At 36.6% G+C, this 26641-nt stretch overlaps 2 protein-coding genes across 6 annotated transcripts in view; one reads left to right on the forward strand and one right to left on the reverse strand.

The window, feature by feature from the left end:
* LOC138693789 (uncharacterized) overlaps nt 1-26641 on the forward strand; it is a 180436-nt gene that overhangs the window by 84609 nt on the left and 69186 nt on the right. The window contains exon 1 of one of the 5 annotated variants that reach the window (XM_069817589.1): nt 5526-8368. The exons of the other annotated variants lie outside the window; for them this stretch is intronic. Within the exon in view, the coding sequence (XP_069673690.1) occupies nt 5621-8182 (2562 nt within the window). The 5' untranslated portion in view covers nt 5526-5620 and the 3' untranslated portion in view covers nt 8183-8368. Of the gene's footprint in view, nt 1-5525; nt 8369-26641 lie in introns of those variants that run through there. 5 annotated transcript variants of the gene reach the window in all.
* Nucleotides 1-26641, reverse strand: part of LOC138693791 (centrosomal protein of 112 kDa-like) — a 56863-nt gene that overhangs the window by 12815 nt on the left and 17407 nt on the right. The gene's annotated exons all lie outside the window — the stretch shown is intronic.

A 26641-nucleotide genomic window follows, 5' to 3' on the forward strand; every position in this document is an offset into this window, starting at 1 on the left:
CTCGGCCTCCCTAAAGGTCTTTTTCCCTCAGGCCTCCCAGCTAACACTCTATATGCATTTCTGGATTCGCCCATACATGCTACATGCCCTCCCCATCTCAAACATCTGGATTTAATGTTCCTAATTATGTCAGGTGAAGAATACAATGCATGCAGATCTGCATTGTGTAACTTTCTCCATTCTCCTATAATTTCATCCCTCTTAGCCCCAAATATTTTCCTAAGAACATTATTCTCAAACACCCTTAATCTCTGTTCCTCTCTTAAAGTGAGAGTCCAAGTTTCACAACCATAGAGAACAACTGTAAATTCCAACTTTCAGATTTTTTGAGAGCAAACTAGATGACAAAAGCTTCTCAACAGGCATTTCCCATATTTATTCTGCATTTAATTTTCTCCCAAGTGTCATTTACATTTGTTACTGTTGCTCCAAGATATTTGAATTTTTCCACCTCTTCCAAGGATAAATCTCCAATTTTTACAGTTCCATTTCGTACAATATTCTGGTCACGAGATATAATAATACATTTTGTCTTTTTGGGATTTAAAGATATCTATACATATTTAAATTTTTTATTTAAATACTGAAACACGACACACTGACACTTCATAAAGATCTTATTTTGGGTTCACAGCTGCAAGATACTTCCAAAGAGTTAAAACATGAATTACACAGAAACCTTGTTACTTGCATACAAGTGTTTTTTACATAATTTGATCGATTGTAGAGCTTAAAAATGTAGCCAAGTTCTTAGTTATTTCAGGAAAAATGTAGTAAGTCACAAACTTATGACACTACATGAACTGTAAGTAAATCAATGACAATTCCTTATAAGACAAAATCAATTTAAGAATGAAAAATCATAGAATATTTCTGATGGCTGAGGGATTCTTTCAATTCGGAGATTCGAAACAGCAACTATGACAAAGATCAGATAACACCACAATTCGATTCAAGGAGAGGCACTTTCCTAGAAGAATTCCACATAGGAGGAATAAGGAGAGATCACAAAAAAGGTGTATTGTGTTTTCCAAACACGGAAAGAAAAAAAGACAGTGTTTCCTGCCATATTTGCAATGTTGGTCTGTGTGTCAAAGAATGTTTCGAGGAGAATTTTTAAGATAATGTGCACTTCACAATATTATTTTACGAAGCTTAATTAATATTAAGTGAAATTTCCAAAACTTAGTAATTTTTAAAGTGAGTTAGAGCCATTTTAATAAAGTTCTCCATTTTTCTCATTCATTGAGTAACGGGTCTTTCCCGGGGATAAAAGGTGGTCAGAGCGTGGTGCCGACCACACCACTTCATTCTAGTGCCGAGGTCATGGAAAGCATGGGACTCTACCTCCATGCCCCCCAAATGCCTTCATGGCATGTTACGGGGATACCTTTACTTTTTTTTTTTTTACATGTTTAATTTACTGCCAACTCTGCACTAGCGCCAAGTTGAAATGCCCGCTGTTGGCAAAGGGTTAATAACAAGATAAAGAAAATCCGTATGAGTAAATATTAGTTGACTTTCAGTGTACTGTATGTTCAAAAACGTATTTCTTATTGAATGAAACACAGTTCACATACTCAGAAATAGCTATGAATGTTATATTCTTACTAGAAATCAATTTTGCAAATTCAGTAATTAACACTTTATTTGAATTCTTTTGTGGTTACACGATCTACAAAACTGTGATTCCTTTTTGTGATACCACTCTTTAAAATTTACTAAATCATAATAGCATTCATTGCAAAAATTAAAATATCAAACTGCGCAGTTCACACATCTTCACCAAACACTTCGTCTACTTTTCAAAAATGGGAAATGGAGGAGAACTCAAGTGTCACTGCTTATGATGGATACAGTATTTTAAATATACAGTCTTATCATAAATACTATTAACAAAGTTTTTAATGAAATATCAGCACAGTTTTAAAGATACTGTGATACAAAATTCACTTGCCAAATGGAATGCATTATTCTATTACGAAATGACTGCTATCTTTCGTTTATATTTATATTTTGTGATTTAATCATGAAGGAGGCCATGGTAAACAACAATGCTACAGTTAATATTTTGTTTCGTTTATTATTTGGAATTATTGGACGTTTTCATGAACAGGAATGCTCTGTTACTTTCGTGGACACGTCAGTGTTGACGACGATGGAATTAATGACCAGTGAGATAATGCCAAATATTGTCATGCTATATATCATTAACATTTAAATACTTATATTCACACCAATTAATATAAAAATTTCGAACACAAGTCTCCGAAAATGTTCATCCCTTTGTCACATTTACACAGATGGAAACCACGAAAGGTAATGATTTCATTCAGTAGAAAAATATAAGGTATAGAATAAAATGCACATATGGTCAATGACTTGCTTCGTATATTATTATTATTATTATTATTATTATTATTATTATTATTATTATTAGTGAAGAAGAATGATTTCCAGTCCTACACTTATGACTGGAATTTTTGTTTCACAAAGTTTTTAAATGGGGGTTGCAAGGGACAGTGAAGTGCCTTCCATAACCTCTCCTATCCAAAACCCAACCTCAACCTGCTCGTGGTGCAACCTGCTTTTACAGATGAGGCTCTGGGGACCGAGTATTGGCGGTATAACCACACCATCAGAAATAGAGGAAATGCTATTTCATCTCTTACGCTGGCCTGCCACGGCGTAGAAATGTTCCACAAATGGTGCTTGTGAGAAAGGTCGGTGGACTCAAACTCCTCCCGGCCAGGTCCGATGGACCCATTAACCAATGACAGGTGTGGCCCTCCGGTCATACTGGGGGTTTACGTGAGTGGGTGATGTAACCACCATTACAAACAAAAAATTGGTGCCCACTTAAAAAACGGTTACACTTATGCTATTTAACTCTCATAACCTGTGAAGTTCTACCTGATGGATCCACCACAGAGAAATATTGGAGAACAAGAACGCTAATGGCTTCGTTGCCAAAGCCCGGTATTAGATAACAACAACAACAACAAGTTTTTAAATGGGTACTCAAGTTGCAGTTAAACAATAAGAAATTAGATTCGCTTCTTAGACAAGTGACACGTTCTTTATATCTTCAACTCATGAGCCATCACGGACTGCTTCCTAACAGGATTTCACCGAATATGAGCTGCCACTGCTTCAACCAACATTCTTGTTCTAACAGTACACAGAAGGCCATTCCTGTTTCAGGTAGTCATTCATACTTTTCTGCCCAAGGGCAGGTCCTTCACTGCAAACCCACATTCTCCAATCTTCCCTCTTTTCTGCCTTCCTGTTCGTCTCTCTGCATATGATCCACATACCTTAATGTTGTCTATCATCTTCTGTCCTGATGGTCCTGCTTATTTCCAGCTTCTTAAATTATTATGATTGGCTTTACAAGCTAGGAAGACATTTCACTGCAGAATGAATAATATTGTGCCAGATTACGCTATCCAAACAAACATTTTTCCATTGCAATATCCTTATTGCTTACAAATTTTCCCTATATAGCTTAAATATCTCATGCAGTCTTCACAGTGGTTTCCCTCCCCACAGTTTTTCTTCTGTGACTTTCCTAATTTTCCTTTCTGGCGGAGCTCTCATCCCATGACCTATCTCAGGTGCTGATTTCCTTACTTTACAAAGGAGTTATAATTGCCACACGATTTTCGTAATTATCCCACTCCATGAAAAAAGCTTCACAAAACACACTGTCACTTCAGTAGCTGAACTCACAAAGGCATCCTTGTTGTTTTACTACAAGAGTGGTTAGTGACCTTCAAAGCTGATTGTACACCCTATGCCAAAAGTTTGTAACATATTAATGGTAAGACTATACTTATTTTCTTCCTTAAAATTATTTTTATAAATTTAACGCATTTTCGTAAAGAATTGCATAGTTCTTCAAATAAAATATACTTGAAGATCTACATAAAATATGTATTACAAAATTATTCAAATATCCGAACAACAAAATCATGTGATAATCTTTGGAGCCCATTAGTCTACAGGTCCTGCAAATGAATCATTTTTATTCCGACTTGTTATTGTAAAATCAATATCATTTTTGTAAGTTCATTAAATGAACATCTGTCCATGTCTGTGATTGCATATATCCTAAACCAACACCAAGTGCCACAAAATACAGTGAAAAGTAGGTAACAGGGTATATCTGTATCTGCTCTTCCAGAGCTTTAGCAATGTCATGCTTTGCTTGTTCAACTTCATCATGCAGTCGTCCTTCATAGTGGGTGCTCAACTGCTCCAGTTCATATCCATGCATTTCCTTCATTTCCAAGATGGCGCTAGCAAATTTAGCATCCTACAGCAGCACACAGTACAGTCAAACAGTTAAATCACACCTTTACACATAACACATAAACCCAAGACATACCACACATGCACATCTGTTAAGTATCATTTAAAGAGAAAGAAAGAAAGAGTTTTAAACAACAGCAACGACAACAAACTGAGACATTCGTTTTTCAAGATTAAATTACAATAATTATTTCAAAATACACGACTAGGCTAAATGATCTTCCAGATTATAAACATATGTTACTCACGTTTAACAGAATTCGAATCAACTAAATTCGTATAGGTGGAAAGAGAAACTCTCAAAGTTTTAGTTCGAAATTTTCTCGGGCTTCCAGCCAGGTCATAAGTTGGTGATCCACCTACGTTTCGAGGATGTTCATCTTCCTCATCTTCAGGGTTAAATGATATCTGAGGATACCCAGCTCCTTAATTTATAGTGCCAGAGGGAGGAGTCAGCCAAGGAGCTGTGCGCCGATTGGCTGTTATTAATGCGGACCGCGGCGAGAACGCGGCCGACGTGTCGTCTTGCTTTGTGCTTTTCGGCTGAATGACCTTGGGTCTCACGGTGGTCTCGGCGGACAAGTTCTCATGTGTCCTCCGCTGATGACGGCTCGTCATCCGGGCGGTGAGAAATTTAATAGCCGGTGCCCATGCCGCTCTTAGTTGGAGACCCGAGTCCCGGTTCAGGTTACCGTGTTCCGCCGCTATGGCCAGGGTTTCCTTTACTCTTCTATCCCAATAGCCCAAACACTTCGCCAGGACCTCGGTGTTATTGAAATTAGCCCTATGGCTTTTTTCAATGCAATGTTCAGCCAATCCGGATTTTTTGGGCTGCATTAATCTGATGCTTCTTTGATGTTCAGAAAGACGCGTCGCTATTGTGCGTCCAGTCTGTCCAATGTAAGCCGCATCACATTCACACGGGATGTCGTAGATTCCTGGTACTCTGAGGCCTAGATCGTCTTTTACTGATCTGACCTTATTCCTGATTTTCGGCGGAGGTTTGTGGCTATTAAATTTCTCACCGCCTGGACGATGGGCCGTCATCAGCGGAGGACACATGAGAACTCGTCCGCCGAGCCCACCGTGAGACCCAAGGTCATTCAGCTGGAAAGCACAAAGCAAGACGACACGTCGGCCGCGTTCTCGTCGTGGTCCGCACTAATAACAGCCAATCGGCGCACAGCTCCTCAGCTGACTCCTCCCTCTGGCACTATAAATTAAGGAGCTGGGTACCCTCAGATATCATTTAACCCTGAAGATGAGGAAGATGAACATCCTCGAAACGTAGGTGGATCACCAACTTATGACCTGGCTGGAAGCCCGAGAAAATTTCGAACTATCACGTCGCCAGGAAAGCTTCAGTAGTTATTTCAAATTCCTTTATGGGAAGGATGTTTACCAGGCAGTCAGAAGACACCAAAACCTGAGAGAGACTAAGGGGAAATTACTTAGCTCCTTGGCCTTTCTAACAAGATGCAGAGACAAGGAAGTCACACCGAAGTTTGTCAGACTCCGCTATCCAGTCAAGAACACTACAACGGCCAAGATATTGAGACGCACTAGCCTAGCGCTGGTTAGAGAACGGATTAAACATCTCCGGTTCGAGCTGTCAGTAATCGACCAAGAACTGTTAGAATCCTGTCTGGCTCTCTCGAGTAGACTTTCACCTATGGATTGGGACAGAGTGGATCAGTCCTTGTTCACACAAGGCATGGCATCTCTTCTGCAATGCACGAAACGACACACCAAGAAATTCGAAGGCCTAATCAAATCTACAGAGTCAGTACCGCCATTAGAGACCAGTCGCATCATAATCAACCTCACGGACCAGCAGCTAGATGAGGCCACCACATCAGTACTTGCCAGGGGTCTCAACTTTGCTCCCGTTCCAAAGAAAATTCCCGTCGCAGATATCATTAGCAGTATTGAAGGCGCTATCCACCAGCTCCCACAAGACAGCGCGGAAGAAATACGCCGAGAAGTTGCCAGGGCTGTTACCAAGGCCACCATTCCTGAGCCCAACATCAGCCAAGAGGAGAATAGAGCCTTGCAGATGCTTGGGAAGAACGACAACTTAGTTGTTCTGCCAGTGGATAAGGGAAACGGCACAGTCCTCCTTTCCTCAACGCAGTATCAGGAGAAGATCAATCAACTGCTGAACGATCCGGCCTATAAAATTCTCAAGAAGGATCCCACCAGCTCAGTAGAGAGACGCACTAACCAGCTAATCAAGAAATCCAGTCTCCGCGCTGAGAGTAAGCGGTTAGTTTCACCGTCAGGCAGTATACCACCCAGGTTATATGGTCTACCCAAGATACATAAGCCAGAGGTACCGCTAAGGCCTATAGTGGATGCTATTGGCAGCCCTACGTATTGCTTGGCCCGCTATCTCACCAACCTGCTGCAACCACTGGTGGGTGGGTGCGTACATCATGTGAAGAACTCTACACAATTTGTACAGATCCTTGACAACATCAAAGTGAAGAACTCTACACAATTTGTACAGATCCTCGACAACATGAAAGTGAAACCATCCGACCTTCTAGTCAGCTTCGATGTAGTGTCCCTCTTCACCAGGGTTCCACTCTCGGAAGCCATGCTACTGCTTTCCAATCAATTTCCACCTGACATCACGGAATTGTTCCGCCACACGCTCACTTCCACATATTTTCTACAGAACAACACCTACTGTGAACAGATAGACAGAGTCGCCATGGGTTCTCTGCTTTCACCAGCCATCGCCAACTACTATATCGAGCATCTGGAGCATGAAATACTAGCTACAGCGCCATTAAAGCCTACACATTTCTTCAGATACGTAGACAATACGTTCGTCATCTGGCCTCATGGACAAGACACATTACCAGATTTTATCAGGCATATAAACAGTCTACGACCCCAGATCCAATTCACTATGGAGGTTGAAACGAACGGTAAACTCCCATTTCTGGACATCCTTATCTCCAGAAATAACAACGGATCTCTTGGCCATGCGGTATACCGTAAACCCACACACACCAACTTGTACCTGAACGCGAATAGTTTCCATCACCAAGTGCAGCGGATGGGCATACTTAACACACTGGCCCATAGAGCAGTCTCTATATCGGACCCGGAGCAATTAGACACTGAATTTCAACACCTGAAGCTCACCCTCCAGCAGAATGGATATTTGGCTAAAGACATCACGGCCTCTTTGAATAGAGCAAGACACAAGAAGCAGCAGCAGCACATCATGGACTCACTAGAAGCGGAAAAACCAACCACAGCCTGTCTACCATTCACAGGGAAGTTGTTGGGAAAGATAAGCAGACTGCTCCACAAACATGGAATAAAAACAACCCACAAACCTCCGCCGAAAATCAGGAATAAGGTCAGATCAGTAAAAGACGATCTAGGCCTCAGAGTACCAGGAATCTACCACATCCCGTGTGAATGTGATGCGGCTTACATTGGACAGACTGGACGCACAATAGCAACGCGTCTTTCGGAACATCAAAGAAGCATCAGATTAATGCAGCCCGAAAAATCCGGATTGGCTCAACATTGCATTGAAAAAAGCCATAGGGCTAATTTCAATAACACCGAGGTCCTGGCGAAATGTTTGGGCTATTGGGATAGAAAAGTAAAGGAAACCCTGGCCATAGCGGCGGAACGCGGTAAATTGAACTGGGACTCGGGTCTCCAACTAAGCGCGGCATGGGCACCGGCTATTAAATTTCTCACCACCCGGATGACAGGCCGTCATCAGCGGAGGACACATGAGAACTCGTCCGCCGAGCCCACCGTGAGACCCAAGGTCATTCAGCTGGAAAGCACAAACAAGACAACACGTCGGCTGCATTCTCGCCGCGGTTCGCACTAATAACAGCCAATCGGCGCACAGCTCCTCGGCTGACTCCCTCTGGCACTATAAATTAAGGAGCTGGGTACCCTCAGATATCATTTAACCCTGAAGATGAGGAAGATGAACATCCTCGAAACGTCGGTGGATCACCAACTTATGACCTGGCTGGAAGCCCGAGAAAATTTCGAACTATCACGTTGCCAGGTAAGCTTCAGTAGTTATCTCAAAGTTTTGTTTCAGTACATCACAGGTGTTCAATATGTGGCACTGTGGTAACGTAGCATACATACAGCCTTCAGTTGAGCTCCTGCTGAACACGTTGCAGCATAACATGAGCAATTGAGGACCGTTTTTGCAAAACTTGCTAACTGCAAAATTTGCAAAATTGAGATTTTGGTGGATTCGTTAGCATAAAGCAGGCCTCTACACGATGTTAAAGTTATCTTAGTAAAATTGAATTATTTCTCTTCATTATAGCGTGCCAAAGTGTGATGGTTGCACTTATAACCTACTTGTCTCCATTCAGTTTTTTGTCTCTCCTGTAAAATTTAGTTTTTTCAGTTAGCAAGTTTTGCAAAAACGGTCCTCAATTATAAAGTGTTGTGATGATTGCTCTGATGCACGCTCACATATCAATCACAGTAGTCACCAGCACAGCTCAGGCGGAGGCACAAGACTGCTGATCCGGGGCTGAACTCAGGCATGCGTACAATTCCCCTTTGGGCTGATTACTTTGTTGGGCTTTTTCTCCAACTGTTAGGCTAATATCAGGTAATTTATGGCAACTTTTCGGTTCCATTTTGTCAAATACCATCTCACTACCACCAATTTTAATTAAGCTAAATAACCTAATAGTTGAGATAGCATCATTAAATAACCAACTAAAAAACTCAATTATGGTCTGTGGTAGTGGTTCGATCTTCGACAAACCCCCACCGAAAGAAAATTAGTGGGCATCAGGTCCAGTGAACATAGAAGCCAACACAGAAATTTTTCATAATCATCATGAGATGAGCACAGTCAATCCATCTTTCTGGTAGTTTGTCATTGAGGTGACATTTTACTTCCCTGTGAAAGTGTGGAGGTGCGCTGTGTTGCTGAAAGATGAAATCAGGACAGTCTTTTCACAGCTGCAGCAGGAGAGTCATTCTCGTGATCGTTATCTCAACGAAAAAGAAGAGGCCAAACATGGATCACTGCACAGAACACATTCCTCTTAAAGATGTCATACATGTGCTCCACGAAAGCAAATGGGTTTTCCATTCCCTATATTATCATGTTTTATCTGTTAGCCTTACCTGAAAGATGAAAGATGACTTCATCACTAAGGATTCTGCAAAACCATCGTTTCTCATTAGAGATTGCATACTTGCACAGAAATAATATCAAAGCACATTGCTTTCCAGTTTCAGGGACTGCAGCAATTAGTCAGTAGGGATGAAAATATAACTGTTTGTGCAGAATTCACCACACAATCTTCTGTGGATTATCAAGCTCCATGCTCTGTTGACGGATTTTTGCAGAACTGCTCTACTGTTTCCTCAATTATCAATGGCTGTCTGGTTGACTTCCTCTTAGAAATGCAGCTTGTTTCCTCAAATTCGAAATACCACTTAGGAATTTAATGCCACTGGTTGGATCGACATACTTGTTTCCGAAATTCTGATGTACATGAATAACATCACTTGTAAAGATGGCAATCTAGGACACAAAAAGCTTTCCCGTCTCCAATGGAACTCATTTTCTCCTCTTATCACCTTGGTGGCAGACAGTGCATACCACAGCCGCGAAAAAGATCAACTTTGAGAATTTCTTGTTCCATCTTTATCAATTTTGTACACCTAAATTCTTTTCAACCTGAGTAGCATATGTTTATATTCAGAAAGATCGTTATTTATCCTTTCCCTGTATGAATTACAATCAGCTAAATTTACGGCATCATACATTTCTTCATACTCTCATGAATGTTAAATGGATTCATGAACATAAGTTTTGCATGAAGCTCATAAACGAAGCATTTCGTGAAAATCATACAGATAAATTCCAACAGGAAAAATAGAATTCTCAAATTCAAAATAGAATGTTGTATATTATGTTGACTAGGACTGGGGATGGAGCGGTTCGGTTCGGAGCAGTTGCTGTGACGTCATTACTCGGTTGAACCGAGTACAAATTTGTGGCAGCAGATTTAAAATTTAGATAGATTGAGTCGATTTTAGAACGTACTTTCGAAGTGAAACCAAGCGTGTTTTAAAAGCATTGTAGTAAAGCGCTTTCACTTTGCCAATTGACGAGAAAAAAGAGCTTCTCTTCATTGCAAAATGGCGGTTGCAAATTTCATTTGCGTGATTACAACTATTTGCCGAGTTATTTTGTATGAAAGGCCTATTTAACTTTTATTGTTGTTATATATGACAGACGAAATAAAACTGATAAAATAATTTATAATACCTTACTAACAGCTAATAAATTAACATGTGATGTAAACGTTAAATGCTGCAGCAAATTAAAAAAAAAGATAGAAAGAAACAGGCTCCATGAAGCGCTGCCTAAAACACTTAAAAATAACGTACAGAATTATTTACTATTACGGAAAATGGATAAAATAATCAATAAAACGTGGAATCTTGAACTGAAGAACATAATTTTATTTATATTATAACATTACTAGCCTTCAATACAACCATGTTCTCTTTGGTGAAGAGTAATATTATTGATAAATTAAAGTAATTAGGTAACATAATTCGTAGAAATAAATACAAATAAAATTATAACTGATGAGGTAACACAAATCCAATAAACACAAATAGAAGGAAAATATAATGCTCTTCTTTTTTTAATATATTTTAATATTAATCAAACACTTTAATATGATGATGATGATGATGATGATGATAATAATAATAATAATAGTAATAATATTATTATATTATAATAATATATTATTATTACTATTATTATTATTATTATTATTATTATTAATATTATTATTATGTATAGTAATATGTTCAGACTTCAATGCTCATTAGGTCCACTTGACAGGTCATACAATAAGATGAACTCTTCTTCAATGCTAGAGGCCTTTCAGCCCGCCTTGGGGATAAGGAAATAATTTGTCCTGCAGCAGAAAATATTTAAATACAACAGTACCTAAGTTAATGAATTTAAATACTATTATAGTTACAGTGACTATAATAGTATTTAAATTCATTAATATGTCACATCAACGGACGTGTATACGTCACCAAACATCGTAAGATGAAGTACCTAAGTTGCTGTCTGCTAGAATTAAGTAAAACACGCGAACTCTGTTTGAACGTATGAACTGACCGGTAACGACTAGGGTTAACTGAGTAACTTAGGTGCTCCGCTGCCAAGCACATAAACCGATAGAACCGAGTAACTCAACAGTTCTACTCGCTCCGTCCCCAGCCCTAATGTTGATACGTAAATTTGTATAATAATTACTAATTTAAAAACTGAAGTATACACAAAGTAAAATAATGGAAGCTTGCAATTTATTATAAAACATCTGTATATGTGACAATTTATCTTCGTAACTTTGAGGATTTATGCAGGAGAGTCTAAAATGTAAACAAGTTTTTTCATTATGCACACTAACAAAAATTGCTATTTTATGCAAGACAAGATCAAATTGTCCAACATCAATGTTTTATAAGTCTCTTTCTAGTCATAATTCTTTACTACTATATCATAATATACAGTTGAAATAAATAAAATGATAACATTCTTCTGTGTAATTTCCTTCCAGTTTCCACCATTGCATAGCATGAGAAACATTTATTTCCCAACCTTGCAATGAATTGAAGTATAAAAGAGAGCCAATTATCTCAAGAGTTAGACACTCCATACTATTTCAATGAACCGGTTTGAAAACAGAAAGCTGGTGTGCCAAAAATAGTTATTCAATATTAGAAATCTGAAAACCGAGCATTTGTTAAAATTTGAATGGCAGTTTCTTACAGCATCATAAACTTTCCATGATCACTCTGAAATTATACTTCGAGGGCATTCTTCGGAGATCAAGGCTGCATTTACAACAGAGAAATTATAGCCTACTTATACCGAGGACAAATTATGAATTTTATTTAAAGAACCAAGGTCAAAAAACGAATGGAGTTTGACTATCTCTCTAACAAATTACTGCAAGTCTGTACTTTGTACAACTCTCCACAATTTAAGGCATTCTGCTCATGTGGAGAATATCTACATTCAAAATGATCTACAAAGAAAATGGATACCTAACTGGCTGAGACACATTTAGGATAGCTTAGGAATATGCTATTTTTCAAGATCTTTGAGATAAATTAAATAAAGGAATAATTAGCTTAACAGGAAGATCAAAAATAAAATCCATAGAAGTATCAATTTCTTCTACCCTAAGTAGATATGAGGAACATGCTTTTGCAGCTTTTGTAAACTAAACTACAGCATTTCACGGTTTAAACAACTATTTTAATGATAAATTTAAGGCAAATCCTACGAACTAAAACCATGAAGTTAAATCTCATAACGACAAATTATGGTTGTAGAATTTCAAGAAATTATGCAATCAAATGAAATTTTACCTCTGAATGCACTCAACTTCAATGTCTTAACTAATAAAAGTAGCTTCGAAAGAAGTAGAGATGTAGCTATATGGAGGCCTGATATGGACATGAATACGATTGAAATAAAAGTGTAGAACGTAACATTCCTATCCATAGTCTTCCCTTGTTGTTGAATGCACCTGGTAGATATTTTCTTTAATTTGCTCCCACAATAAGAAGTAATTTGAAGATAAGTCAGTAGATCAGGGCAGCCAAGTTACTGGTCCTGCTCATCTAATCCACCATCCAGGGAGTCAAGCCAATAGTAAAAAAGTGAGCTGAACAGTCATCTTGTTGCAGCCACATTGTCATCTTTACACCAAGAGGAACATCACTGAGCAGTTAGTACAACATGTTGTCAAGGAAGTCTGCATATGTTGCACCATTCAATGGCCCCTCAAAAAGTATGTTCCTCTGGCATGGTGTCCGAGGAGGCCATACCATGTTTTCAGGCTCCACACATACTAGTTATCCACTTGACATAGCTATCGTGGATTAACCACAGACCAGTAGCTGGCATTATGAATGTTCACCTTCACATTACGTTTGAAAGTGACTCCCCTCAGTCCCAAGAATGCTGCACTGGAAAGCATCGTTGTTGTTCACGAACCAGCTGCAGAAATCAACGCAATTCTGGAAGTCCTTTCCCCTAGATATTAATGAAGATAGCCATGGTACGGATGAAAGACATAAAATAAAGAATTAGAGCAGCCTATGGGTCTTTCAGAACTCCTGAAGTGGGCAAAGATATATTTTTATGGAATACTCCCATTTCTCCTACTGGTATTCTACCATTTTTCCATTAATCATCGTTAGAGACTGGATTTTAAAGGGACTCCCCCCCCCCTTTTTTATTTCAACACGAAACAAGAAATAATTAATTACAATGTTCAAAATTATCTTCCACCAACCAAATTATGTGGTTTTGACTTCCCTTTTTTAGTCCATATTTTCTTTTTTACCTTTTTTTAAAAACATTTCTTATTTTGATCCTTTTTTGACAGAATATCGCAAACATTTGGATAAATTTCCTATATTTTTTTCATATAGCCATATAACTTCCTGAGCAAATAAAATAAATATTGTTCTTCTTCTGATTCCAGACATTGAAAACTAATAAAGTGTCCTGATTTAGAGTTCAGGATAAAAAGAAAATTTTCTCCTCTGGTTTCAGTTGATGTTGAGCGGTCATTTTCTGTTTATAAAGACATTCTGCATACAAAGAGGCAGAATCATATTGAAATGTTGAATGTGATCAAATACAACACTTTCCTTATGTTGTGAAGCGATAAATATAAGCTTGTGTGTGCTATGTGTATCCAGGAATATGCTGAAGTGTGTTTTCAATTAAAATAGCACCCTTTTGAGGGAGTAATATAGTCCTTTTTGAAGCCCTTTTTTGACTATATCAAATACAACACTTTCCTTACGTTGTAAAGAGATAAATGTAAGATTCTGTGTGCCATGTACAGTAGAGCCTCTATTATCCGTGGTAATGAAGGGGATGGGTTGAACGGTTAATCGAAAAAATCAGATAATCCATACCATAAAATATTTTCGTAAATTTAGTCAATATTTACACTTTTGAAATGCCCTTCGTGGTGTTGTGTTTAACATGCTCGGTATTGGGTCAGATGTTCACTAATTTAACCCTTTGAAGCACGAATTAATTTTGCATGTTTTTCATTTCATGGATCATAACAAAGCTTCAATAAATTTTTTTCAACATTTTAACTCTGCACACAATTTCAAAACACAGACGGCACTTATGTGTATACTCAAGAGGTAGTTCCTTGGTGGAATATGTGTGACATAAAATTTAGAAAGAAAGAAAACGGTGGTTCTTCTGAATAACCACTGTGCTACAAAGGGTTCAGTCTGGTTGTCAACGACGGGTTCTTAATGGGCAAGGAAATTCCTTGTAATGCCTGTCTGTGGAAATATATGGGTAGTGTAGGTCTCGTGTTGTAGATTTACATACTTTATACACTCACATTTCGTATTCTGATGCGAGATGAGCCATGGTTTCTCTTTCCCCAAACCAGTCAAATATTTACACTTTTTTTTTTCGATTCTTAGCACAATGAGAATCCTTTTGACACCCGTAGAAAACATTTCGTATAGCAGTTATACAGTACAATTCGAACAGTAGACCAAACTGTGTAAGGAAAAAGGCTTGTAATAACACCCTCTAGAAAGAAAGAAATAACTTGTTAATACAATGTACAGTACTTCATATAATTCTGCAGCAAAAAAAAAAAAAATAGCGAGAGAAAGCAGATGGTTAATCCACCAATCGGTTAATAGGGTGACGGATATTCGGGATTCTACTGTATATCCATGAATGTGCTGAAGTGTGTTTCGGGCAGTAATATAGTCCTTTTTCAAGTCTTTTTTTTTTTTTTCTTTTGACTGTAACTTTCTATTTTTTGTCCCTTTTTGATGAAAACTTTTCCTTTTAAAATCAGGTCTCTAATCATCATCATGTCTCCCATGATACACTTAAATCAATGTGTAGGGCAGAAAAAGAACTACAGCTCATAGGTGGGACACTTGGCTGAATGAAACAAAGTCAAATACCCCCACTGGATAAAAAAGAATTCCAACCCAACTTAGTTCAGAAATTAGCCTGAGAGTCCTAACTGGAGTGCCTTTCTGTCTTCTAATCCTGTTCTCAGACTGAATCATCATCATCATCATCATCATCATCATCATCGTCGTCGTCGTCGTCGTCGTCGTCATCATCATCATCATCATCATCATCATCATTATAAGTTTTCAATTAGCTACAATGTCATCATCATTAGAAGTTTCCAATTAGTTACGGGTCATATTTAACATAAATATAAATAACAGAATTTAATCCATTGAAGTCTCTTAGCAAGTGTTTCAGTTTCTTAACTCATAAACAGAAATTATCCCTAAAGCAGTTTCAACGGTCACTGGTTATAAACTGAAGTTCATAACCATAACAGAATAAAATGTATGGTGACTTATTTCAAACTTGCAATTTTTGTGTCTACGGAACACAAAGAAAAAAAATCATATATATTTTTAAATATTTCAGGAAGCTCTATGAACCAGTTTGTACTGTTATAATAAGGTGTAAATAGCAATATGTGTGGCTATGGAAATATGAGAAACGACATATACAAAACCCACAGTTCAAACCAGCAGAGAAATAACTACTTGAACAGTTATGACAAAAGAGGGAAGTAAACATAAATTTAAATTAAAAGCACATAAACCGCAACTCTCTTAAATTATACACATAAGCAAACATTGAAAATAATATATCACAACAGTGTCTCAGGACAACCATAGCAGGTGATACCTAAGTGAAATAGAAACCCTTGGACATGTCCTGGGAGCCTGCCCTTATGGTGAAACATTGCGTATACATAGGCACCATGCAATTAGAACTAAATTGGCCGATTCCCTTAGAAAACTAAAATACACCATCTATGAAGAAGTCCACGGAACTGCCGACAATGACAGTAACAGACGCATTGACATAATCATCATTAGCGAATCATCCCTGTCTCAGGGTATGATCATCGACTCCACCATCAGGTTTGAAACATATAAAGGATAGCCTGAAGACGTACACGAGGAGAAATGAGCAATCTACATTCCAATCATCCCGTATTATAAAGATAAATACCAACTTCACAATATCAGTGTCATGGGATTGATGTTTGGAGCAAGAAGAGCAATACCTAACTTCTCTTCTCAATTCTGTAAGACCCTAGGACTGCAAGAATCTTTTCTAAATGAACTTGCCTTCCTCATAATTAGAGAGTCAGTCAACTCTTACAGAACCACCTATATGGACTCTAATTCAGTGTACTGGAAAAACTGACGCACCATTATCATTTTTCTTTTTCTTATTAGCTTTCATTGCTTCTTTACTTTGTAACTTTTCTTATTCTGTGAACTGTCATTGTTTGTTTGTTTACTTGTTTGTCATTTTTTTTACTCTTTTATCTTTCATCATCTATTTGTTTTTTGTTTATACAAAACAAAAAACAAATAGATGTTTATACAAAACAAAAAACAAATAGATGATGAAAGATAACAGAGTAAAAAAATGACATAATGAAAGATAACAGAGTAAAAAAAAATGACAAACAAGTAAACAAACAAACAAATAGATGATGAAAGATAACAGAGTAAAAAAAATAACAAACAAACAAACAAACAATGACACTTCACAGAATAAGAAAAGTTACAAACAAGTAAAGAAGCAATGAAAGCTAATAAGAAAAAGAAAAATGATAATGGTGCGTCTAATGGCAGCCTCTAACTTGACGAAGCTCTGGTAAATAAATAAAATATCTTAGATCAGGGAGAATCTCAATGAAAAAAAATTCTCTGTAGTTTTGAAAGTGCATAACCTAAGCAACTTAATATTTTGCTATGCACTGAAGTACTGAAACAAGTTTTATGTCATTAAAACCAGGTTGACATGGTATAAGTGTAACTAGAACACAACTGAATCAGGTGCACTTATACAACAGCAAGATGGTGCATTTGGTTTTGGAATGTGTAGAAGTCGACGTGGATATGCTTATATAGGTGAGAATGAAATCCATAAAAAAAAAAGTCTAGAAAAGAGAAGAAAGAAACTTTTAACCTGTAAGTGTATTCTTCGGTATGAGACCTTCACAGCTGCTTTCAATTTCCTTTATGAAGTAGTGACTGAGGATAGACAAACATTCAAGAACCACCTACAATTGACAACCGTGCAATATGATGAATGAAATTAAAAAATTTGTTTGATAGCTGCATTACCAGAAAGAATGGAATTAGAAATTACGCTTCGTTATTTGGCAAGTGTTTGTTGCTGGTGATATCCATTTCGTACCATATTACATTAGGAACACAAATGTTTTCAGTTGCCAAGCCTGTTATATTCACTGCCTTCATTTTTTCTGCCTCATGTTCATAAGTCCTTTGTCTGGAGTTTCTCTCTCACTCTCTCTCACCGAAATAGGCATGTTCATGTTCCTTACTATCCTTTCTAATGCTGAGTTCCACCATGCACTCTTGTTCTTATAGCCCGCTAACCTCATATTCCACAACACTTCCTTTGCCTCACATAGCTCCAATGAATCTTACATTTTCCTTATCCATTCACTTTTTAATTGTTTTCTGTTTCCTCTTAAGGGTTTCATCCTCAGCATTGTGTTTGCTATTTTTAATCACACAAAACTTACATTTGGAACAGAATAAATTGGCCGTTACCCTACTCAACTTGGGTGTAACCTTCCTATCAAGTTGACTTGGATGAAACTGTTGATATGATACAGATAGCAACTAATGTCTGTCCAAATGAACTTGATCCAAGTACACTTGTACCATGTTAACCCAGCTTAAAACATTATTACTTAACCCTGCAGAAGAGAATTATAAGCTGTTATTTATTAAAATGAAACTGTCTATATCAGAATCATTAATTTCGTTTGGCTTATTTATTTCCATTGATTAAAGTTCTCGTTAACACTTTGTTAAAAACATAAAATTTAATCTGTCACACGTTAAAAGTGTTAAAATTGTTTAAAAAGGTATTTACCTTCGACAGACGGCTCGTTTCGACGCTATTTGTCGTCGTCTTCAGTGTCTCTTGAACCACTGCTGATTTTGGCTCTGCGATGTGCAGTTGTCGATGGTAGGGGTGGGGGTGTGTTGTTCCTATGGTGGGGGTTGGCTGTCTGTATGTTATGACGTATTATGATGTCAAACAATGTGTGCGTATTGAACTGTAGTTGCGTATTAAGTATGTAATGTGGGTGTGCTATTGTGTTCTTATATATTTCGTATTGTTCTAGGATATTTAACTGTAAACTTTTTGGTGTGATGTGTAAAATTTCCATATCTGTTTCTATATTATTGTAGTCATGATTATTGTCGATAATGTGATCTGCATAATTTGATGTAATGTAAGGTTTGGTTATATCTTTAATATGTTCGTTGTATCTTGTATGAAAGGATCTTCCTGTCTGTCCTATGTAAAAATGTGGGCAACTATTGCATTTTAATTTGTAAACTCCAGTTGAATTATATATATTTGAATGTTTAGTGTGGTTATTTAAGTATTTCTGTGTTGTATTATTTGTTTTGTATGCAATTTTGTACTTTAGTTTTCTGAATGAAGTTGCGATTTTGTGGGTATTCGTATTGTGATATGTTAATGTTACGTATTTATTCTCGCATGCTGTTTGTGTTGGTTTGGTCTGTTTTTGTTTTACCTTTTTTATTAGTGTATCTATGGATACAACCCTAACATAATAGATACACTAATAAAAAAGGCAAAACAAAAACAGACCAAACCAACACAAACAGCATGCGAGAATAAATACGTAACATTAACATATCACAATACGAATACCCACAAAATCGCAACTTCATTCAGAAAACTAAAGTACAAAATTGCATACAAAACAAATAATACAACACAGAAATACTTAAATAACCACACTAAACATTCAAATATATATCATTCAACTGGAGTTTACAAATTAAAATGCAATAGTTGTCCACATTTTTACATAGGATAGACAGGAAGATCCTTTCATACAAGATACAACGAACATATTAAAGCTATAACCAAACCTTACATTACATCAAATTATGCAGATCACATTATCGACAATAATCATGACTGCAATAATATAGAAACAGATATGGAAATTTTACACATCACACCAAAACGTTTACAGTTAAATATCCTAGAACAATACGAAATATATAAGAACACAATAGCACACCCACATTACATACTTAATACGCAACTACAGTTCAATACGCACACATTGTTTGACATCATAATACGTCATAACATACAGACAGCCAACCCCCACCATAGGAACAACACACCCCCACCCCTACCATCGACAACTGCACATCGCAGAGCCAAAATCAGCAGTGGTTCAAGAGACACTGAAGACGACGACAAATAGCGTCGAAACGGGCCGTCTGTCGAAGGTAAATACCTTTTTTAACAATTTTAACACTTTTAACGTGTGACAGATTATATTTATTTCCATTAATATGGACAAAAAATGACGCAACTCAGTTTCTTATCTGTTGAGAGAGAGAGGGGGGAGGGGGAGGGGACCCTTCTTATGAGAATAATACATTGGAGAACAAGTTTGGAGGTCCACCAAACTACTCAACATAGGGCAACCCTACTTGAGGAAGATTTTTTTTACTCATAATTCACACAAGTTTTGCAGGACTGATAATAGGATGACAACTAAAGCACTGAAAAAAGTTAAAGGTAAAGGAATAGCGGAACAACTTAAAATATGTGTATGGAATGTGAGGGAACTAGCTACAAAAAATTCAATTAGAGACTGAACTTATGGGTATGAAGGCTGATGTAGCATTTATAACCGAAACATAGAAGAAACTGAAAGGCACCAAAAATGTGCAACATTTTATTTCATTCTACAATGGAGTACCTCAAGAAAAACGATCTTCATCTGGCATGGCTATTTTAATAAATGCAAAGTTTAAAATTAGAATACATAGTTATGGCTTCATCTGTGACAGTATAATTCAAGTAAAAACGAAAATAGATTGCGGATATCTAATAGTTTGTGTCTATGCCCCAGAGGATGGGTAGAAAGAAGAAACCAAAATATTTTATGATACATTGCAGAAACAAACAATAAAAACAAAAATGATTACATAATATTGGGAGATTATAATGCTCGTGTAGGCAATCAATCTATTACAAATGTCCTTGGCAATGATGGAGAAATAGTCATGAATGAAAACGGAAAAAAAGTTGATAAATTTTGCTACATTCAACAAGTTAAGGATCACAAATTCTTTTTTTTTCACCATAAAGATATCCATAAGTTCACTTATGAAGGCAGAGGATATAGTTCAATTATAGAGTACATTATTTTATTTATTTCAAACAAACAGTGAGAAGAGTACATAAATAGTTCATCTCAGCAAGAAAGATGGAATATATATAACATGAAAGGAAGAGTAACTTCGGTACCAGATTGGCCAAAGAGAGAAGCAATTGCCAAATTCCGATTAGCAAAACTGGACATGATTGCTTGGTAAACATCTATGCCACATTGGTTTACTGCAGAATCCTAACTGCAACCAGAACATCGCAATGGACTCAGACCATCTAATGGATTGTCCTCCACAACACTGGTAGAGAAGTATTGGGAAGCAAGAGAGAAGATGATGGCCCTCCAAATATAGAGTACATTATTGTTAATAGTAAATTTGCCCCATTGGTCAGAGACGAAAGCATATCATAGCTTTGATCATTTTGCAGTAGTATCCAAGATTAATTTACCCACAAGATAGATAAAAAGGAAAACATCTCAGAATGTAAATTGAAAGCAGTAAATACTATAAAACTAACCTCCTTCGAGTAGACAGATTGTACTATGAATGCCTAGATTAATGCAGTGATGACTGAATGACAAAACAAACTCAAAACACAGTTCAAATTAGATTCACAGATTTTAAACTCTAATATTTGCAGATGATCAAGTAATATTTGCCAATTCAGAGGATGAGTCATAAACAGCCGCTCAGCAGTTATGCAAGGTTACTGCCGAACATAATTTAAAAGTGTCAGTTAAGAAGACAAAGTTATAGCAGTTTTAGGAAAGTATCCCATACGACCAAAGATAATAATTAACACAATTGAATCAGTCGGAGCTAAAAGGAACTAAGTCACTTTTCACAACTTTTCAGGAGAAACAAAAACCATTCCACTAATAACACAAAGTATATATTTTTATGTTATAGAAGACAAAAGAATATTTAAAAGTCTTAGTTCCTTCTTCCACTGTTCGATGCAGATGTCATCCATTGTTCAAATTGTTGCATAACTCAAAACTGCATATTTTGACTTAGTTCCTTTTAGCTCTGACCGATTCAATTATAGAACAAGTCTGCCATTTTAATTACGTGGAATGTAGTGTAACATAATTATGATAAAGAGGAAGATGTACAAAATAAATTCAACAAATTTCAATGTATGTGTGGTACAATTAAACAATCTCTGACAAGAAAGACTAGAAAGGACACACAACTTAAATACTATAAAGCTATGGGAGTACCTATGCTGATGTATGGATTTGAAAACTGGGCAGTGAATAGTAGAGATAAAAGGAAAATTGAGACAGCCGAAATGAGATTTCTTAACGTCAGTTGCAAGATATACTCATCGAGATCCTCACCATTACAAATGAATTGAGAATATTTGATTTAAAGGGGGAAATAAAAAATAAAACGAAAAATTGGTGGAGTCATATTTTAAGAATGAATCCTAGACATCTGAAGAAACAAGCTCTTGCTTACAAACCCACTGGATGACATGACATTGACACCCAAAAAGGAGATGAAAAGATGACAAACTTGTGTGACCGGGACATATCTTTAGTCCACTGTCCTGTTCATGATTATGGATGACAAAATCTAAAACAACGGCAGGGATTCTATCCCTATAATTGCGTGGAACATTTTAAATGGTTGGTGGTTGTACGATATCAAATACTCGTATGTCACCACTTGATAGAAATCATCTTAGCATAATCATAAAACAAAAAAAAAAATGTTAATGAATGTCGTAACCAGTGCAAGAAAATAAATACAGCATTCAATAATGGTATGTTCTGAGTTGCAGCAGCATGCTGCCACTAAGAAGTAAGGATGTGTTGCAGGTTGCATCAGTGTACTCCCACTAAGGAGCAAAATGTGCATTGAGAATTATATAAATGCTAACAAACATTTTTCCCTACTTAAAACGTTTCATGTTAAAAGTAAGATATCAAAACAAGTAGCAGGCTCCTCTTTACATTTGAAGATGACAGTGGGACCTAGTCAAATCACATATGAATGAAAATATTACCATTACAGTACTTTTATCATGCAGTAACCACCCCATCTTTGGAATGTGGCTGCTGAAATATACAACCAGCATCGTGCTTTTTACCTATCATTTGTAAGAAGAAGAAATTCATAGTGGAACATAGTGAAACACCTGTTGTCACCAAATAGCTGGATACACTATGAAGACAGATAATGTAGTACCGGTAACCATGTATATTTTAACATTGAGGAGAAACAGTGATCATATCTGTATTGTTAAACTGAATTTAATAGATACAACATGCAAATTAAAAAAAATATATGCTGATAAGCATTTTTTTATACTTCGCTTTTATTTTTTAGGGCATAATTATGGTTTCTGCAGGTATCGTGAAATTAAATATACGACTTGATAATAGTAAATTGCAAAATAATTGCAATTTATTACTACTTGATTTCATTTTATAAATAGAATTGATATATACGTGAAGTTAAGAATCAACCTCACTTTGCAGTCTTGTTGTTACTCAACTGTCTGAAGACAAGTTTGAACCTCACAAGGGATATCATCAAGGCAACTAGGCCAGGAAATAATGGGGTAGGGTGGCCAGTTCCTTTCCCCCTCCATTGCATATATCACTGACTAGTTACATATATTACAGTAGTCAGAATTCAGATGCATACAAACAATTGTTCTTCTTCTGACACATATTGTCAAGTAAGATGTACCACCTGATAATAGATGTACTTATCTAGACATTTGCAGCCTTAAAGTAATTAAAAGTGACACATTCATAAGGTCACATGTTGAAAAAGTGAAACCATGTAAGTTAATTATCCTCTGAATAGTCTGCGAAGCTAAGTACAGTCGGCTATGGATATAGTGAACATTCGGCTATAGTGAACCTAAATCGTTGGTCCAACCCGCATACATGTTGTTGTTGTTGTTATCTAATGCCGGGCTTTGGCAACGAAGCCATTAGCGTTCTTGCTCTCCAATATTTCTCTGTGGTGGATCCATCAGGTAGAACTTCACAGGTTTGTAGATGATCTTCAGTCATTTCTTCTTCTTTGTTGCATAGAGGGCAATTTGGATTTGTGTAAATTCCTATTTTATTCAAGTGTTTGGCCAAATAATCGTGTTCTCTAAGCAGTCTGAATTTTGCTACTGCAGATTTACGTGGGATTTCTGGAATAATTTCTGGTTTTTTATTAAAATGCTCCATTTTTTTATCTTTGCCTTTGGTACATAGTGCTTGGTTTTGCTTGATTTTATATTTATTTTTAATTAGTCTTTTGATGGATGTAAAAGGTAGGCTTGTATTTGTATTCTGAATTAAATTGGATCCTTTTTTGGCAAGAATGTCAGCAGTTTCATTTCCAGCAATTCCTCAATGTGCAGGTATCCACTGCAATTGAATTCTTTTCTGTAGTTTTTGAAGTTGTTGGATCATTTTGTGACATTCTTTAATTTGGATTGACATCATTTTATATGAATTTATTGCATATAATGCTGCCTTAGAATCAGAGAGAATGACAGCATTTTGAAATTTATCTATTCTGTATAGTAGGTGTTGGAGTGAGATATGAATAGCCATTATTTCCGCATCAAAATTTGTTGTATGATGTCCTGCTGGTTGATAAAATGAGAATAACGCACACGTAATTCCTGATCCTGAGTTGTTATCGATAGTAGACCCATCTGTGTAGATATGTAACCATTCTTCTGGTGGGTATCTATTGTTCACAGCTTCTAATGCCAGCACTTTTAGTACAGGTTTGGAAGTTTCAGATTTTGTAACTGGTTCTTCTAAATCTAGTTGAATGTTAATTGGTTCGAATGTTAGAGGGTTTTCTCTGCTTAAAATGTTTTCTTTAGATTTAGGGAGATTCAATTCTGTTTTTATTTCCGTGACTTTGGACAGGAAACTTGTTTGTGTTTTCAACTTGGTTGGTTGTAACAGTCTTTTTTCCCATTTTGTTGTTGTTAACCGTAGCATTTTTTCATGGTGTGTTAGTGCCTGCTCCTCTAGAGTGAGACATATTGGAGGGTTCTGTGTTAGGGCTTGCATTGCCGTGATTGGGGTTGATTTTGCTGCACCAGTTATTAGTCGCAGGGCCTGATTTTGGCATACTTCTAGTCGATTCAGGTTGAAATTATTTGCTGTAATTAATACCTCTGCATTGTAGAGAAGTATTGGCTTGATGAATGTTTTTTTTACGTGATGTTCAAAGTCTGCCGATTACTACCCCACTTGGCTCCAGCTAATCTCTTTAAAATTGGAAGTCTTTTTGTTGATTTGTTTACTACTGCTTCAATATGATTTTTCCAAGATAATTTTGAATCAAAATTGCCCCTAAATATTTCGTTTCATATGTTTGTCTCAGGTTTGTTTTCTTCAACTGTAGATATAGTTTTGAGATTTTTTCCTTCAAGCTAAATATTTGAAACGTTGTTTTATCAGTATTTATGGCCGTCAAATTGTTGTCAGTCCACTTTTCTAATAGGATCAGAGCCTTTTCCATTGAAGTTTTGGATTTGACTATTTGTGGGGAATATGTCCACATGACCATGTCGTCTGCAAAAAGAGCTGTCTTTATTTCTGCGCTTGAAACAGCTCGGGGGAGATCGTTGATGTAGATGTTAAACAAGGTTGTACTCAGTACTGCACCTTGTGGGAGGCCCATTTTTATTTGGAAGTACTGTCATTGTATTTTGTAGCACAGAAACACTGGGAAAGGAAGTGAGTGATCCAGTTTAGCATGTTGTTTTGAATGCCTATTTTTGTGAATTTTTCAAGTAGTTTATACCTCCATACTGAATCGTATGCTTTTTCAAAATCGATGAAAACTGATAGCGTATCCTGATTTTTGTTGAAAGATTCTTTGACATCTTGGGAGAGCTGAATTGTATTTTCTTTTGTAGATAGGTGTTGTCTGAATCCTGTTTGTGCTGCTGTTAGTATGTTATTACTTTCTAAGAACCAATTTAACCTCGCTGAAATCATACATTCTGCTGTTTTTGCAATGACACTTGTTAAAGAAATTGGTCTGTAATTATTTATATCATCACCTTTCTTGCCTTTTTTTAGAATAGGGATGATTATTGCTTTTTTCCACTCTGTAGGTACAGTAGAAGTCCATGATAGGTTACATAATTTCAGTAGTGCATTTCTTCCCTCTTGTCCAAGATGTTTCAGAGATTCTGCATATATTTTATCAGGTCCAGGAGATTTTTTATCTTTTAACTCATGGATTGCAGAATCTAGTTCTCTTATGGTGAATTCTTTGCGGAATATATCGTTTATTTGTTCTTGACACTTCTTAAATTTTTTGAGATCTTTTTTGATCTGCCTTTGCTTCTTTTTAGCTTCAGGATAAAGTTTATGTTGAGAGCTATAATGCTTATTAAAGACCTCAGCAGTAGAGCTGCTGGAAGTGAACGTTTTCCCATTAAATTTGAGTGGTTCTTTCCTCGTTTCTCTTTGATATGTGATTTTATTTACATATCTGTATATTTTTTTTGCATCTTTTCTATAATCAGCTTTTTCGATAAATTCACTGAATGCATTTTTCTTGGCTACATAGATTTCTTTTTTTAACTTTGCTGCCTTTCTTCGCCATTCTTGTGTATCTATTGGGTTGTTGGACAATTCTGCTTTTTTCCTTGCTATGTCCCTTTCTTTTTTTAACTTTGATAGATCTGCATTCCAAAAGGGTTTATAGTTTTTAATTTGTCCTCTTGGAATCCAATTTTTTGCTGCTTCGAGAATTATGTTTGAGATTGTATTGTTGAGTTTATCTGTACATACTTCGTATTCAATGGAGTATAATTTTTGTTCGGTCTCTTCTGTAAATTTTGCCCAATTAGCTTTTCTAAAATTCCAAGAGTATTTTGGTTTTGGTTTGTTATTATTTTGTTTGTTCTAATGTATTATGGATGCAATAACTGCTCTATGATCTGATCCTAGGTCTTCAATGATTTCACGTGTAGTCTTATCTTGCAAATCTG

This window comes from Periplaneta americana, unplaced genomic scaffold (assembly GCF_040183065.1).
Source record: "Periplaneta americana isolate PAMFEO1 unplaced genomic scaffold, P.americana_PAMFEO1_priV1 scaffold_21, whole genome shotgun sequence".
Lineage (NCBI taxonomy): Eukaryota > Metazoa > Arthropoda > Insecta > Blattodea > Blattidae > Periplaneta > Periplaneta americana.